At 39.1% G+C, this 18,099-nt stretch overlaps 1 protein-coding gene and 1 non-coding gene across 2 annotated transcripts in view; both read right to left on the bottom strand.

Moving 5' to 3' along the window:
* Nucleotides 1-243: 243 nt before the first annotated feature.
* CREBL2 (cAMP responsive element binding protein like 2) overlaps nt 244-18,099 on the bottom strand; it is a 25,255-nt gene continuing 7,399 nt past the window's right edge. Inside the window, exons 2-4 of the mRNA XM_017528033.2 lie at nt 8,488-8,685; nt 7,135-7,279; nt 244-3,384 (exon numbers count right to left, since the gene is read on the bottom strand). Coding sequence (XP_017383522.1) covers nt 3,380-3,384; nt 7,135-7,279; nt 8,488-8,685 — 348 coding nt within the window. The 3' untranslated portion in view covers nt 244-3,379. The remainder of the gene's footprint in view (nt 3,385-7,134; nt 7,280-8,487; nt 8,686-18,099) is intronic.
* LOC119471559 lies at nt 13,869-14,002 on the bottom strand. Its single transcript, XR_005200632.1, has one exon. It is a non-coding gene; the product is annotated as a small nucleolar RNA SNORA5 (small nucleolar RNA).

Raw genomic sequence — 18,099 nt, 5'->3', positions numbered from 1 at the left:
GCTTTATGCAGATAATTATAGGATGATATTGCCAGTTGGAATATTAGTTGTTCTTAAAATTAGTCTAATTAATAGAAGGCTATTAATGCTAAAAAGGGCCTCCAACTATAACATTCTAAGGATAGACATGATATAGCTAAAAAGACTTGGGAAATGTGATAGCTACAATACTACATATTTAAAGTCCAACTCACTAAATATACTGATCTTTAGTGATTTAAATCCTAACAGTCAAACACATGGATGTGATATTTAAATTTAATGCAGTTCTTTCCTATTTAACAAGCAGTTTTCTATAACTCCTATTTAGCCTACCAATTGTTCTGTGAAAGTTATCCTCCCCCGTTTTACAGAATTGAAAAATTAGGTTGAGAGATCAAATAATTCAAGATGACTCAGAAAATAATTTAAGGTTATTCTTCCTTTTAAAAACTAAATATGTAATGGATAATATGCAACTGATTTCTTGTGAAATGTAACAATTATGTTTTTGGATTTTCTTTGCCTTTATTTTAATTCACGGTAAGCCCAGTTTAAACCTATACTTTTTGCAATTAGCCAAATCAAATGATCATAATTCTAAGATGCTAAAATAGAATGCTACATAGTGATGTTGATAAACACTGTCAATTAGCTGGCAAACAGTGATGTGAATTTGCTGCAGGAAGATCATTCTGATTTAGATATAATAGAAAGACTTTAGATAAAATAGAAAACTTTTTAAAGAACTTCAACCATATCTTAAAACTTGATCTAGTCAAACTTATTATGCATTATATTCAGTTGCTCTAATACACAGCAGGTTGACGCTAAAATAATGACAGAATTTGACTGGTCTAAATATACAAATACATTTCCCCCCTTTTCTTTCTTTCTTTGGGAAAATAAGAAAAAGAAAACATTACTTGGTTTACTCAGAAAGCAAGGAGAGCAGCACCTTCTCCTGGACTCTATGACTCTCAGCCTTCTTGCCATCACAGGTGAGGAGTGCCAGGATTTCACTATGCTGCTCCTTCACTGGAATTGGAAGGAAATGCTCCAGCTGTTTTAATCAGTGACATTTATTAACATGCTTCAAAAGTGACCAAAGTGTGCAGCCAGCACAATAGCCGAGGCAATCAACGTTCTCTTAGTGTGAACTCCTCCAAAATACCAAATAAATAGGTTTAGGAATAACCTCAAATAAACTGTAATTTAACTTCACCCAAAATTACACATCCTCTACCTGAAGACAAAGTCACTGCTCTTCCCTGCTCCTATAAAGATACTAGCGGGAAGGGAGGAAGCTCAAATGACTCTGTAATTTAGAATTACAATCAGAGAAGAAATACTTCAAGCACAATGCAGACATTCCATTGAAGAGCCACATTCATTTTGGAATGTTTGTTTTGAAAACAACTCTTCTGGGGTAATTCAAAAGGTACTGAACGAAGCAACATAAAGTCAGTCTTGGGTTGTTTTGCAAAATCAAAATATACAATTGAGTAGACCAGATGGCAAAAACCTACCCAATTACAGTCTGAATGCTATATTTAAAACCTTTAAATTCTTAAGGCCTAAATACCAACAAACCTCTTTATATTTATGATCTTAAAAAGACATTAAATATTATTAAACCCCCAACTTCCAAAACATAGAGAGACCCAGCAAACTGGGCTAGTGGTATGTCAGTACACAGTCACACACGACTAGACTAGACTAGACTAGAGATCTGAGTTTGCAACCCAAGTACAAGAGGTCTTTAGGAGCTCAGGCTAAGGGGAGGCACTTTATTCAAATGCATGGCCTGAGAGAAGAGGGAAAGTACCTTATAATCTTAAACTATGTGGTCCATCTCATGCCCTTCCTCAAAGACAATCGAGACTACGATATCTCCTCTTAAACTGCCAGTTCAGAACAAAACATATTTTGTTTGGAAGCTAAATATTTGCTTCACTTGAGTGAAGAATAATTTAGCAGCGACAGAGAACATAACTCCTGTTTTAACCATGGGGAAGAGAAGAGAGAATGATAAAGTATCTCACTGGGGAAATCAAAAGATCCCTGGGTCTGTCTGGGTGTATGACATTATGAGCTTGATTCTTCAACCATCACTCTATTTGGTAGTCAGGAAGAAAATAAATGTAGCTGCAAGGGGAACTGGAAAGAACTACCCTGCCCTTCTGCACCCCCAGCCAGGCCCACTAGCTGCGGTGCTGTGCACAACTCCAGCTCCAGTGCCTCCCTCCACAGTGGAGGCAGAGCCCGGCTGAACCAGATGCATGCCCACAGTGTGTTTCTGGCTCAGAACCTGTCAGGAAATTCATGTCCCGGCAGAAACTAAGTGCTCTGGTCATGGCTTTGGTTAGCAGATCTACCAGCAATTTGTCCCTTTTTTTGTTCCAGATCTTAAGGCAGAAACTCAATCTCAGCAGCTGGTTTCATCCCATTTTCTTCAGAAAAATTCTCCAATTTAGTGGAGTATACAAGAAAATGTGTGTGAACATTCGCTCCTGTCCTCCCCAGATACATATATAGACATACAATAAGAAATATACGTACATATATACCCTAGGTTGTCAAGATAATGTATGCTGCTGAAATGCCTGAAAGGTTGCTTTTCACTTAAAAATAAAATTTGATGAATTACTCTCGAAGTATGGATTTGGCCCTGGCAAATTTTTATAAATATAGTTTGAGAAGACAGCAACAAAGATTTTAAACAGAAGCTGTCTTGAGAGTTTTCCTGATAGATTTTATCAACATGTATGTTATTTAAAACAGGCATATCCTTATGGATTATAAAAATAGAAATGTATATATTTGTTAATACATATTCACAGCTTATGCTGGAATGGCTCACAGGAGAAATCATGGTTCATGCAGAGAATAAGAATTACTCAAGTAAATAGAAATAAGATTAGGTCCATAAAGGCTGAGAACTTATAGACAGTAATCAGCTCATCTGGTTTCTCTCTGTAGGGCAATCAAAAATATGAAAGGCAGTGACACGTAAACACACACAGACATACAATTACATGAATTACATGGAAAGAATATAAATTAACCAATAAAGCAATGTGGAGTTAAGGTGCAAAAATACAATCTTCATCCATTTTCTCTACTCCCGTGTTTTCAAGCATCACAACATGTTAAATGTCATGGGTGGCAATACCAACCCAGACAGGTCTGAATGTCTGTAGATTTTCTAAGTGTTGAAAGTTAAAGCAAGATCCTTTGAGATCTATGATCACACATTTTGGTAGAAATTGCAGATTTACAGAGATGACTACTGAGCAGTAGGTAGTAAATGGAGCCAAGAAGTACACTCTTGTCCATTCATCTTCCATGGGAATCAGAATATTGGCTTCAATCACTGACTTATCATTTTATATAATCTTCACCCTGAAAAATAAAAGTTACCAATGTAAGAATGTTTTTAAAGTAAATGAAGTTTGATTAATCTGTTTTAAGATGCATGAATTTTTTTTTTTCAGTTTAGTATCTTCAGGAAGGCTAATTTTTAAAAATACAGACTAAAAAGAAGCTGATTTGGCTTTTTTCCATTAATTCAATTTAGATGAAGGCAAATGTTTTGTTTTTCTAATTTTTAAACATTTCAGTAGCTTTTGGGGTAGAAGTGGTTTTTGGTTACATGGGTGAATTCTACAGTGATAGAGTCTGAGATTTTAGTGTACCTGTCAACCTAGATGAAGACAAATGTCATCTAATAAAAGTTATCAAAAAGCCAATTTCTTCAATTTTGTAAAAAATATTTAAAAGATAAAAAGTTTGTTCTGTGCTCCCAGAAGTTGACCTTAAAAAAGTTAATTAAAAAAGAGTTTGCAATGTTTCCTTATAATTATTTAAAGTATTCCCAGAGTAATCATAATAATGAAGAAATCAACATAGGATATATTCATTTCAAAGCCTTTCCAGTTTCTTCAACAAATGTTGCTGGGACAGCTAGTTATTCACATGCAACATCCTACCTTACGCCATACAGAAAAATTAATTCAAAATGGATCAACCACCCAAATAAAAAAAGAGTAAAAACCACAAAATGCTTAGAAAACACGAGGTGTGTAAATCTTCATAACTGTGGATTTGGCAATGGAGTCTTAGGTGTAACACCAGAGGCATCAGTAACAAAAGAACAAAAATAGATAAATTGGACTTCATCAAAATTAAAATATTTTGTGCATCAAAGAACACTATCAACAAAGTGAAAAGATAGCCACAAGAAGGGGAGAAAATATCTGAAAATCATTTAACTGATAAAGGTTTTATAACCACAGTAAAAAACTGATAACCACTCAACAACAAAAACAACTCAATTAAAACATGAGCAAGGGACTTAGACATTTCTCCAACAAGCACATGAAAATATGCTCACATCATTAGACATTAGGGAAATGCAAATCAAACACAATGAGATACCACTCCATACCCATTAGGATGGCTATAGTTTCAAAAAATGGAAAATAAGTGTTGGTGAGATGTGGAAAAATTGGACAGACAAACATTGCTGGTGGGAATGTAAACTGCTTTGGCCACTGTGGAAAACAGTTTGACTGTTCCTCAAAAATTAAACACAGAATTGCCATTTGACCCAGCAATTTGAATCCCAGGTATATATACAAATAAATTCAAAACAGGTATGCAAACAAATACTTGTACACACATGTTCACAGCAGTTAATATTCACAGTATCCAAGAGGAAAAAGCTTATGTCCATAAATGGATAAACAACAGCATATATATGAATATGATTTGACCATAAACAGGAACTAAGTACTAATGATGCACACTACTATGTGGATGAACCTTGAAAACATTATACTAGATGACAGAAGCCAGACACAAAAGGTCACATACTATGTAAGTTCCATGTATATGAAATATGAATATACAGAATAGGTGAATCTATAGAGACAGAAAACAGACTCATAGTTGCCAGGGGTTGGGGGAAGCAGGAAATGGGGAATAACTACTTAATGGGTTCAGGATTCTCTTTTGAGGTGATTAAACGTTTTGTAACTAGATAAAAGTGATGGTTGCATAACAATGTGAATATACTAAATGGCTCTGGAACTTTTTATGTTATGAGAATTTTACCTCAATTAAAAACAATCCTTACAGTGATGGGCTACTGTACTAGAGAGCCTGGACTAGGTGAGGACAAGTTCTACCATTAAAGCTGTGTGATCTTGGGCACCTTACTCAGCCTTTCTGCTACGTCTTCATCTATAATTCCGCCAGGCATGGTGGCTGATGCCTGTAATCCCAGCACTTTGAGAGGCTGAGGTGGGCAGATCACAAAGTCAGGAGATTGAGACCATCCTGGCTAACACGGTGAAATCCATCTCTATTAAAAATACAATAAAAAATTAGCTGGGCGTGCTGGCACACGCCTGTAGTCCCAGCTACTCCGATGGCTGAGGCAAGAAAATTGCTTGAACCCAGGAGGTGGGAGTTGCAGTGAGCTGAGATCACACCACTGCACTCCAGCCTGGGTGTCAGAGAAAGACTCCGTCTCAAAAATAAAATAAAATAAAATATGTATAATTCCCTAACACAATCATTGGAGGAAATATTTAAGATAAATATAAAGGAAAGTACTTTGTAAACTGTAAATCAAAATACAAATAAAAGGTAGCATTATTAACAAAAAGCTAGATTAGTGCCACCCCCATTTATGGACTAAGTCTATTAATAATAAAATTTCGATAAATTTATCAGCTGCTCTTTATAGACTCCATGCAAAATGCATTTTAAAATGCATTTAGGCCAGGAGTGGTGGCTCACACCTGTAATCCCAGCATTTTGGGAGACCCAGGTGAGCTGATCACCTGACATTGGGAGTTTGAAACCAGCCTGACCAACACGGAGAAACCCCATCTCTACAGAAAATACAAAATTAGCTGGGCGTGGTGGCGCATGCCTGCAATCCCAGCTACTCGGGAGGCTGAGGCAGGAGAATCGCTTGAACCCGGGAGGCGGAGGTTGTATTGAGCCAAGATAGTGCCATTGCACTCCAGCCTGGGCAACAAGAGGGGAACTCCAACTCAAAAATAAATAAATAAATAACAAAAATGCATTTAGAATCTAATTGGAATCTAATGCCATTTAGAATCTAATGCCATTTCATTTTTTCTTCTTCTTCTTCTTTTTTTTTTTTGACACAGCGTCTCACTCTGTCATCCAGGCTGGAGTGCAATGGCACAATCTCGGCTCACTGCAACCTCCACTTCCCAGGTTCAAGCAATTCTTGTGCCTTGGACTCCTGAGTAGCTGGGATTATAGGCACACACCACTATGCCCAATTTTTGTATTTTTAATAGAGACAGGTTTCATCATTTTGGCCAGACTGGTCTCAAACTCCTGGCTTCAAGCAATCCGCCCGCCTCAGTGGGGGACTACAAGTATGAGCCACCACACCCGGCCAGAATCTAACGCCATTTCACTTGCTTATTAGTGTGTTACAAATGGCACCCACATTTTATTTAAAGACATACTCCAGCACCTTGGGAGGCCGAGGCGGGTGGATCACGAGGTCAAGAGATCGAGACCATCCTGACCAACATGGTGAAACCCCGTCTCTACTAAAAATACAAAAATTAGCTGGGCGTGGTGGCGTGCGCCTGTAATTCCAGCTACTCAGGAGGCTGAGGCAGGAGAATTGCCTAAACCTGGGAGGCGGAGTTTGCAGTGAGCCGAGATTATGCCACTGTACTCCAGCCTGGCGCCTAGTGATAGAGTAAGACTCTGTCTCAAAAAAAAAAAACAAAAGACATACTAAGAAAAGTGATCAACAGAAACCCTACTTTGAGATACCCTTTTTTTTTTTCTACTCTTTTGAGGCAGGGTCTCACGATGATGGCTCACTGCAGCCTCAACCTCCCTGGGTTCAGGTGATCCTCCCACCTCAGCCTCCCGAATAGCTGGGATTGCAGGCATGCACCACCAAGCTCAGCGAATTTTTGCATTTTTTTTATAGAGATGGAGTTTTGCCACACTGCTCCAGCTGGTCTTGAACTCCTGAGCTCAAGCAATCTGCCCCCCTTGGCCTCCCAAAGTCCTAGGATTATAGCCATAAGCCACTGAGCCCAGCCAAGATATCTTCTTAAATATAAATTCTCCCACTATACTCACAGGAATTGCTATTAGCATCTGTCTTCCCAGCCTTGGTATGCCTGCTTGAGTTCTGCTGAGATTTGTTGTGCTCTTCTCCAGTGAGAAGGGCCTTTATTTCGGAAGGGATTTTTCCTTGGTCCATTGCCATGCACCACTGCTTGTACTGAAATATGTAAAACATATTTAAATAAACTTTTACTCATCAGAGTTTAGGAACCACTGGTAGAAATGCTAGACATAAGAACTCCCATGGCTAGAGGTCACGTTGGCTGCTGGGAATCCCACCCTCCATGGTATTACCTATTTGTAACTAAGGACATCTATGAGATCTGCCATCTTTCAGAAGAGGTGGAGAAACTGCTACTGAATTGTCTTGGATGTACTGGAGTGCTGCTCAGATTTAAAAGCCCCCTGTGGTTAAATGGACATCTCCCCACAGTGTGCCACTAGTTAGAATTCATTTTTTTTTTTTATAATTGTCACAGTATTATTTCTACTCCCAAAATAAAGAAATAAATGTTAGTAATTTCCTTTCTCTAACAAGTAATCATTAAATATGTACTATCTACCAGAATACACACTAGGGACTTCAAGGGTCTTCAAAGACGAAGCTGACCAAAGATTCTGCCCTCAGTGGCTTACAATGCAGGAGGTAAGAAATAATTTATAGCATAGGTCAAATTCAAAATATCTACTGAATAGTATATATCTGGACAATATATACAACACTATTCATGTCTCTCTCTTCATGTTCCAACCTTATCGTCTTACTTCCTAAAAATCTGTGGAAGCCTATCCCAGTTGCGTAATGATTACGGTAATATCCTTCTCTTCTGTCGCCTCCACCCTCAGCTCACAATAATGGAGTTTCAATTCTGTCTTATCTACTCTCTTTCACATTTTTACAGCCACTGCCCAAAGTCTGAACGGATGAACGAATAAAACATGTAAAATAAAAAAATTCACTTAAACACAAATGGCATGCTACGCACATATTGTTGTATTGCTTTGTCCACTTAGCAACATATTGTATCTTTCTACATCAGTAAATATATGTGCATTGTGATTTTTACTGGCTACAAAGTAGTCCAATATACAAATGTAGTAAAATTTACTTAACCAGTCTTTTATTGTTGTCCATCTGGGTTATTTTCCATTTTCTTTTCTCATAAACAGTCCCTCAGTTTAACAGTCATGTACACTCTGCGCCCACCAGCAAGATGTCTACTTGCCTCCATCCTGGCTAACAGAATACTGTTCTCTCCAATATTTGCCAACTGGACAGGTGAAAACTGGTATCTTCGTATTTTAATGTATTATTTATTTGACTGTTAAGGTGATTTTTTCATGTGTTTATTGACGCTTTCTTACCATTTCCAGTTCCTCTCTGAGGGCACATATAGCTCTTTCTCGACTGGATACCAACTCTTCCAAATACTGATATCTCAGCTTTTTTCGGGCTCGGCATTCTCTTGCACTCTGCCGGCTTCTCTCAAGTTTTGCTTTCAAGTCAATTTTGGCTGGCTTCCGACCACGTTTACCAGGCTTCTTTACTTTGCCTCCAACCACCTTCAGCAAGCGAGAGAAGAAATAATTTTTCCCTCAGTTCTGCGTACAGCAAAGTGACTATGGCTGCATGTTAGCAAAGAGAACATTTACAAACAAAACATACATGCAGCCTATGGAACTGAGAAAGCATAATCCCATCAGATGTCTTCTGGGTCTTTAAAAAGAAAAAGTAAAGCTATTGCTATTTGAAGGTGACATGATTTTATACATAGAAAATCCAATCCAAAAGAATTCTTGCCGCTCCCTGCCCCACCAAAAAACCTATTAGAGCTAATAAATGAGTAGAGCAAGGATGCAGGACACAAGATCAATACACAAAAATCAGTTGTGTTTCTACACACTATCAATGAACAATCTGAAAATGAAATTAAGAAAATGACTCCACTTACAGTAGCCTAAAAAAGAATACAATACTTAGGAATAAATTTAGCATAAGGAGTGTAAAATATGTGCACTAAAAACCATAAAACATCATTGAAAGAAATTAAAGAAGATCTGATAAATGGGAAGGCAGCACATGTTAGTGAGCTGGAAGACTTATTACTATAAAGAAAGCAATAGTCCTCAAATTGATCTATAGTTTCAACAAAATTCCTATCAAATCTCAGCTTCATTTTTGCAGAAATTGGCAGGCTAATCCTAAAATTCATAGAGAAATATGAGGGACCCAGAATAACCAAAAGAATCTTGAAAAACAAGCAAACTGGAGGCCTCACTTTCTGATTTCAAAATTTATTAGAAAGCTACAGTAATCAAGACAGCATAATACTGGCAAAAGGACAGACATATAGATCAATGGAAAAGCATAGAGAATTCAGAAATAAATCCTTACATTTATGGTCGATTGATTTTCAACAAGGTGCCAAAGTGATTCAATGGGGAAAGAACAGTGTTTTCAATAAAGGGTGCTGGGAAAGGTGGACAGCCACTTACAAAATAATTGAAGTTGGATCCCTACCTTGCACCATATACAAAAATTAAAAATTGAACAAGCTGGGTACAGTGGTTCACATCTGTAATCCCAGCACTTTGGGAGGCTGAGGTGGGAGGATCTTTTGAGCCCAGGAGATCAAGACTGCAGTGAAGCCATGTTCACGCCACTGCACTCCAGCCTAGATGACAGGGTGAGAGTCCATCTCAAATTTTAAAAAATAGAACAAAGGCCTAAATGTAAGAGATAAAACTATAAAATCTTAGAAGAAAACAGGATTTACTCCTTGTGACCTTGGATTAGGCAATGGTTTCTCAGATATAAGTACAAGCTACCAAATTGTATTTCAAGGATAATCAAGATAAAAAGACAACCCACAGAATGGGAGAAAATATTTGTAAATCATAAATATAAGGGACTTGTATCTAGAATACATAAAGAACTCTTACAACTCAATAATAGAAAGACAACCCAACTTAAAAAGGGGGCAAGGATTTGAATAGACATTTCTTCAAAGAAGATATACAATCACCAATAGGCAAATGAAAAAATAGTCAGCAACATCAGTCATTAGGGAAATGTGAATCAAAACCACAAAATATATCACTTTACACCCACAAGGATGCTTATATAATAAAAAAGACAGCCAATAACAAGTACTGGTGCAGATGTGGAGAAAGCGAAATCCTCATACATTGCTGGTGGGAATGTAACATAATCCAGCCACTTTGGAAAACATTTTGGCAGTTCCTCAAAAAGTTAAACATGAAGTTTATAACCCAGCAATTCCAATCGTAGGTATATTCCAAAAAGAAATGAAAACATATGTCCACACTAGAACTTGTATATCAATGTTCACAGCACTGTTATTCGTGATACCTAAAAAGGAGAAACAATGCAAGTGTCCATCAACTGATGAATAGATAACAAAATGTAGTATATCCACACAATGGAACATTATTCAGCTATAAAATGGAATGAAGTACTGACACATAGAACAACACTGATAGCCTTGAAAACATTACGCTAAGTGAAAGAAGATAAATACAAAAGGCCAAATACTGTATTATTCCAAATCTATACAGACTTAAAGTAAATTAATGGTTGCTTAGGGTTGAGAAGGGGAAGAAAAAAATGGGAAGAGCCTGTTAATGGTCTCAGTTTCTTTTTTTCTTTTTTAAATTAATAGACTTTACTTTTTAACAGCTGTTTAGGTTTACAGGAAAATTAAGCAGAAAAGTACAGAGTTCCCATACTATCCCCCCTCCACTCTCACAGTTCCCCCATTATTAACATCTTTCATTAGTATGGTACATTTGTTAGAACTGGTGAACTAATACTGATTTATTAGTAGTAACTGAAGTCCATAGTTTACATTAGGGTTCACTCTCGGTATTGTATATTCTATGAATTTTGATAAGCAGTATCATACAGAATAGTTTTATTGTTCTAAAATCCCCTGTGCTCCATCTATTCCTCCCTCCTCCGAAACCCTGGCAATCACTGATCTTTTTACTATCTCTATAATTTTGCCTTTTCCAAAATGGCTCTTTTCACTTAGCAATATACATTAAAGGCTCTTCCATGACTTTTCAGGGCTTGATAGCTTGTTTCTTTTTCTTTTTTTTTCTTTTTCCCTAAGAAACAGGACCTCACTATGTTGCCCAGGCTGGTCTCAGACTCTTGGGCTCAAACTATCCTCCTGCCTTAGCCTCCCAAGTAGCTGGAACTAAAGGTGCACCTAGCAACTCGTTTCTTTTTACTGCTAAATAGTATTCCAATGGAGGGATGTACCACAGTTTGTTTATATAAGAGTCTCTTCTTGGAGTGATGGAACTGTTCTGGAATTAGATAGCGGTGATCATTGCAGAGCTCTGTGAATATACTAAAAATCACAGAATGAACAAATTAAAAGGATGAATTTTATGGTTTGTGAATTACCTTTCAATAAGGCTATTATTTTTAAAAGAGACATGGTTACTTAGTGAACCTGAAAAAGCAAAAGGAATAGCTGAAAGGGAAAAATCAAGGTAGCACAGACACAGAACGTAGGAGGAGAATGAGTATTCTGGAGGGGAAGGGTCAAGCATAAGGTTCTAACTCATGAGTTTTAAGGTTGACAATTCAGATAAAACTGGACTTAATAAAGTAGGAGGGTTGCTGATAATTCTAAAATTAACCATTACAGCAAAAGATAAAATAGAAACCAGTCTGCAAAGGCCTGAGGAAATTATGGATGGCCTAGGCTTCACAGTCAACAGGTTTAACTTCCACAGAAAGAGAACACATAATTAGAGTTGCATGCTCTTTAGGAGTTAACTGGGGCATCTTAAAATGAGGAAGCCTCCAGCACCCCACATTTAATCCTATTCCAAAGATTCCTGGACCATTTACATCCCATTTTTCAGGACAAACCGAATAAAAACATAAATTCAGGGTGTGTGGTCGGAAAGCACTCATTATGAACAAGGCCTTGAGTTAGGCACTTTACGTACTATCTCATATTATTTCACACTACCTCAGATGAGGTAAGAACTATCATCCTCATCTTTTCAGATAAAGAGGGGCACAGTAATTCCTTTATTCAGTGACCCTTTATTAAATACTCACATTATGCCAAACACTGTAAAACTCTAGAGATAAATACAAAACAATAGGATACTTAACCTTGATGCATTTAGACTAGCGAAAAGCAGCCATGAAATAAACAATAACATTGCAGATGGCGGAATATCAATACAGACAAGAATGCTGGTGGTGGAGGGGTGTGTATACATAGACGCAGACATGGATATGTGATCTCTTCATTTCATAGATGACCAAATTTTAGTCCAGAGAGTTCCATCAGAGCAGGGACTAGAACCCAGGTCCCCAGATTTGTAATACAGCAACCTGTCAGAAGGTCATCAAGCACACCTAGTCCTATTCTCATTTTAGACAGGGCTCATTAACCTGATCATGTAATTCCCTGAAAAAGCTCTAACACTGACAGGTGCATTAAATGCACTGTTGTATTCATGCTGTATAGTCATTCATTTAACGCAATTCACTTTTATATTAGGCACTCACTTAAGGGTTGTGCTGGGGTTAACTAACAAACTTTTTCATTTTACACCTCATTGAAGTTTCCCCCTATTATTGCGGCTCTCCACGCCCACCCACTAAAGTCATGACAATGTATTCCTTTATAAGCCTCTGATTTCTCTCTTCTTCTCCATTCCGCCTGGCAGTGATAGGGGACAGAAAATTCTAGACAGAAAAGGGTGGGTCCCAGGCAAAATCCATCTTCAAGCCAAAAAGCCTGGATGGCAGCCCAAAATAACTTACATCCCTATTTATCCACTTGAATGTTGCCTTTTCCTAAACCACCCATGGCTCTGCTCCACCCAATCCTGTGCCTATAAAAACCCCCGATTCAGTCAATAGATGAGACGATAGCTAAATGTCAGAGAGAAGCAGCTTGACTTCAGAGGAATGGATTGATGGCGTAACTTCAGAGAATAGTCTGGCCAGAGACAGCCAGAATTCAAGGGAAGATTACCTACCTGTCCCAACCCCTTTTCAGCTCCCCTTCCTGCAGAGAACCACTTTCATCGGAAATAAAATCCCCTGAATTCATCATCCTTCAATTCGTTTGTGCAACCTCATTTTACCTGGACGCTGGACAAGAGCTTAGGAGCCACAAGTGCAGCTATAAAAGGCTGTCACACTGGTCCTTTGCCCTTGCTGGTGGAGGCCAGCTGCCTCATATGAAAAGGCAAACACGGTCCACTGAGCTATTAACAGTTGAGACATCCACAGATGGCAGAACTCAACAGAGCGTTGTAACACTCCCTCTAGGGCTTCGGAAGTCTCAGGCACCCCCCCCCCCCGCCACCTGGATGCTGCCATGGGCCTGCATGAAGTTCACTATTGCCAGCATCAAAACGGCTGGCCAATTCCAGCGCTCATTCACTCCAGTTCCCTCTCTCATTTGCTCACATGCTCCCTCCTGCAAGGAGCTGAGAGTGGTAGGCTGAGTATATGAGGCACCCCTGTCGCAAGTCCCACAAAACAGTCAGGGAAATATCCTACTTCACTGATACCCCAACACTAGTCAGAGCATTACTCACAGATTATTACGACAGATTCCCAGTGCATCTCCCCACCATCTCTTCTTTTCTACCCCACTTCCCTTGTCAATTCATTTTCCAAAGAGCTGGCAGATTAACCTTTCTTTTCATAGCTTTGTTTGTTTGTTTTGTTTTTTGCTTGGTGTCTGTCACCAAATTTATCCCTGAGCCTGAGACACAGGAACAGGGCCCATGAATCACAGCGTTTCTGTGGCAGCCTTCTGGGCCAGTGCCTACCATGCGAAGGACAGGCACTGAATTTGACACGGCTGCCTTTTCATAACTTTTGTGTGTTTTTCTTCACTGTAAAAAAGTAATACCTGATCATTATAGAAATAAATTTTCTCTAATGGCCCCTGGCCATGTCACACTCAAGTTCAAGAAAACACCTCTGGCTCAGCACTACTTACTAAGTCGCCATATACAATATATTCATTTCTTGGGGCTGCTGTAACAAATTACCACAAATGTGGTGGCTTAAAGCAACAGAAGTTTATTCTCTGGTTCTGGAGGTCCAGACTGGAGCAGTCTGGTAGAGCTGCATTCCCTCTGGAGGCCATGGGGAGAATCCATTCTTTGCTTCTCCAGCTTCTGGTGACTGCCAGCATTCCTTGACTGTGGCCGCATCACTCCAATCTGCCTAAGTGGTCACACTGCTTCCTCATCTGTCCATCAAAGCTCCCCCTGCCTTAGTCTTATAAGGACACTTGTCCTTGAATTTAGGGCCCACCTATATCATGGAGGATAAGCTCCTCCTCTCAAAATGCTTAATCACATCTTTTGCCATACAAGGTAATATTCACTTTTTTACCACATAAGGTGATAGATAACCACAGGTTCCAGGGATTCAGACATGTACATAGCTTTTTAGGGGCCACCATTCAGCCCACTGCATCCAGGATTCCTGCCTCAAGTCACTCTTTTCTTTCATTATCCCCAGCAGGCACCCTCTGTATCAAGTCAAACCAGTCTCCTTAGAGACCACCAGCCTTAACTCCATTGCCCGCATTTCTAACTAGAGCTACATTTCTGTTTTCTATCCCCCACCATCCAAAAGGGCAAATCTTGCTTTCTTTTGTTAAGATCAGCTCTAGCTCATTTTCTCTGAAGCTCTCACTGACCACCATCCTCAGTTCATAAGTCATTTTTCTTCAAAGTTCTGGAACACAGAGTTAACATCACACAGAGTTGATATGCTTTGTTATATATATATTTTTAGTGGACTCACACATTTTTCTATCTCCCCAAGTAGTCTGAGCTCCTCAAGCACAAAAGCTATGTTTTCTACTTCTTTTGCAACCTCCATAGTATAAAGCACAGAGCCAGGCATTTAAGGGATATTTATTAAAAGATTGATAATTTAATGAATAAATGAGAAAGAAAAATCGGTAATATTTTGAAAGTGATTTAAATTACTACTACTACCACCAACAACTTTAAAGAAGTCGTTAAAAAGAAATGCTCCCTCTCAGGTATGTGAAATCTGAAAACCAATTAAGAACTCTTCTTTTATCACCCTTTTTACACTTATTTACATCCTGATGCTCTAATTAAGGTGACTAATAAAAGTTTCAAGTTGTTAAGGGTTAGAGAACTACTGTATTTACATGAAGAAGTGCCAGCAGCCTCAGCCAAAGAGGAAAACAGGAGGGCTTGTTTTGTCTTTCTCTTAAAAACGGGAAGAGAATAGTTATCTCCCACGGATTAAAGAAAAATAAGATAAATATGAATGTGGCTAGCCACTGCTCTTTACCACTTTAAAGAAAAAACAAAACAAGCAGCAGTATTTTCATTTGGTGTCAGGGCTCCCGTAACTTCCTTCACAGCTGCGGGTTAGGCTTTTTCTCTTTTATTTGCCAGGTCTACAGAATGCGGCAAAGTCTACTCACATCTTCCTGTTGCTAACTTTCTACCAGTTTTTCTAGTCGACAGGAGAAAGATCAAGTAGGCATCTTTAGCCTGAGAGTTAACTTCTGCCTCTCCTCTCTCAACCCCTATGCCTTCCCCCATCCCCGCAAATGATTAGTCCTCTTTTTAAAAATCTCTTCACCCTTAGATTGATGGCATAACAGCTCTGTCTTCTGGTTCCCTTACATCACTGACTTCTCTTTTCAATTTATTTTGCTGAGTCCTATTCTTCAGGAATCTTCTGATCACTTTAGAGTTTTCCATGGCTCTCTTTAGCTCTCTATTCTCTCCACTCCTTATCCTTAAGGGATTTTATGCAGCTGCATCAACTGCAAGTTACATTGTAAAGTCTCTAATGCGGTCTTCAGTCCAGGCTTTTCTTCTGTGCAATCTAATCGCACCAGTGAGAAGTTAAAAAAGACCAGGATTTGTTTAACTCAGTATGTGTTAAGTTCTTTTGGTATGAGTTCACACATTAAATTCTCACAATAACTCAATAAGGTCCTTATTAACACACCCAATCTGTATCTGAAGAAAGTAATATCTAAAGAGATCAAATAATCTGTCCAAAATCACAACAGTTAGAAAATGTGAAAATGAGACTTGAAGGCCGGGCACGGTGGCTCAAGCCTGTAATCCCAGCACTTTGGGAGGCCGAGGCGGGTGGATCATGAGGTCAAGAGATCGAGACCATCCTGGTCAACATGGTGAAACCCCGTCTCTACTAAAAATACAAAAAATTAGCTGGGCATGGTGGTGCATGCCTGTAATCCCAGCTACTCAGGAGGCTGAGGCAGGAGAATTGCCTGAACCCAGGAGGCGGAGGTTGCGGTGAGCCGAGATCGCGCCATTGCACTCCAGCCTGGGTAACATGAGTGAAACTCCGTCTCAAAAAAAAAAAAAAAAAAAAAAAAAAAAAGAAAAAAAAAAAAAAAAAAAAAAAAAAAAAAAAAAAAAGAAAATGAGACTTGAATTCAGGTCATATACTAAAACCCATGTTCTTTCATAATTGGACCATCTGCCTCTGGTCTTGCCCCAGTTTCTACATTTTTACCCTCATCTGTTCTCCATATAGTCATTGGCATTTTTCTTCAAAAACACAAATCTGATTTTGTCACCTCTGCTTTAAAACCCTTGAATGGCCCCCAACATCTATGGCCTTGGTTTTAAAACCTCACTACACATAAGAGCCACTCAACTGGGAAGCTTATTAAAATTCAAATTCCCAGACCCAATCTCGAAAGAATCTGGTTCAGCAGGTCTCTTCCACACTGAAAGATACTGACCCAAATTTCTCAGCCTTGTCTGCCAAGCATATTGCAATTTGGTCCCTGCTTATCTTTCATCCTTATCTCTGACCACACCACTACTTGTGCTTCACGCTATAGTTCAGGATTAACAAATTACGGCCCCACTAGCAAGCCAAATACAGGCTGCTGCCAATATTATTTTCCCCCGCCCCGAGACAGTTTCATTCTTATTGCCCAGGCTGGAGTGCAGTGGCACGATCTACACTCACCACAACCTCTGCTTCCCAGGTTCAAGTGATTCTCCTGCCTCAGCCTCCCAAGTAGCTGGGATTACAGGCACTCGCCGCCATGCCCAGCTAATTTTGTATTTTCAGTAGACACAGGGTTTCTCCATGTTGGTCAGGCTGGTCTCGAACTCCTTACCTCAGGTGATCTGACCGCCCAGGCCTCTCAAAGTGCTGGGATTACAGGTGTGAGCCACCACACTCAGCCCAGTTTTTGAAAATAAAGTTTTATTGGAACACAGCCATGCCCATTCATTACATTCTGCTGTGGTTGCTTTCATGATACAATGGTAGAGTGGAATAATTCCAACAGAGACCATATGGTGTGCATGGCCCTTTACACAAAGTCTGTCGATCCTTCTCTAGCTGTACCAAAATACTTACTTTCCTGTGCAAGATGCTTTTAGTAGAGGATATTGCATCTTTCCTGTTTTGGAGGGGACTCCAGTTCTTTAAAGATTCATTCCTACTCTGTGAACCCATGTCTGACATACCTCGACAGTTAAGCATCCACTGTTAGTGCCCCAAAAGAGCTATGCTTCTATTGCCCTCATTTTCTACCTCACTGTACTGTAATTACTTTTCTATGTCTGCCTCACCCAATAAAATATAAGTTCCCTGAGAACAGTTACAAACTCATAATCATTTTTGGAACTCCACTGCCTAGCACAATGCCTCATATGTATTAGGCATCCAACAAATGTTGGACGAATCAATAAACTTTCTGAAAATCTTAGAGGACAAAAGATTCTGAATAAGGTTATTTAAACTTAGATTTCAACTGGTTTCTGGGGTATTTAAATTACTCCTTGGTGGCCAGGTGTGGAGGCTCACACCTGTAATCCCAGCATTTGGGAAACTGAGGTGGGCAGATCACAAGGTCAGGAGTTCAAGATCAGCCTGGCTAATATAGTGAAACCCTGTCTCTA

The sequence above is a fragment of the Cebus imitator genome, unplaced genomic scaffold (genome assembly GCF_001604975.1).
Source record: "Cebus imitator isolate Cc_AM_T3 unplaced genomic scaffold, Cebus_imitator-1.0 Scaffold2, whole genome shotgun sequence".
Lineage (NCBI taxonomy): Eukaryota > Metazoa > Chordata > Mammalia > Primates > Cebidae > Cebus > Cebus imitator.
Note: the sequence above shows the minus strand (reverse complement) of the source record. Positions and strands in the feature narration are given on the sequence as shown.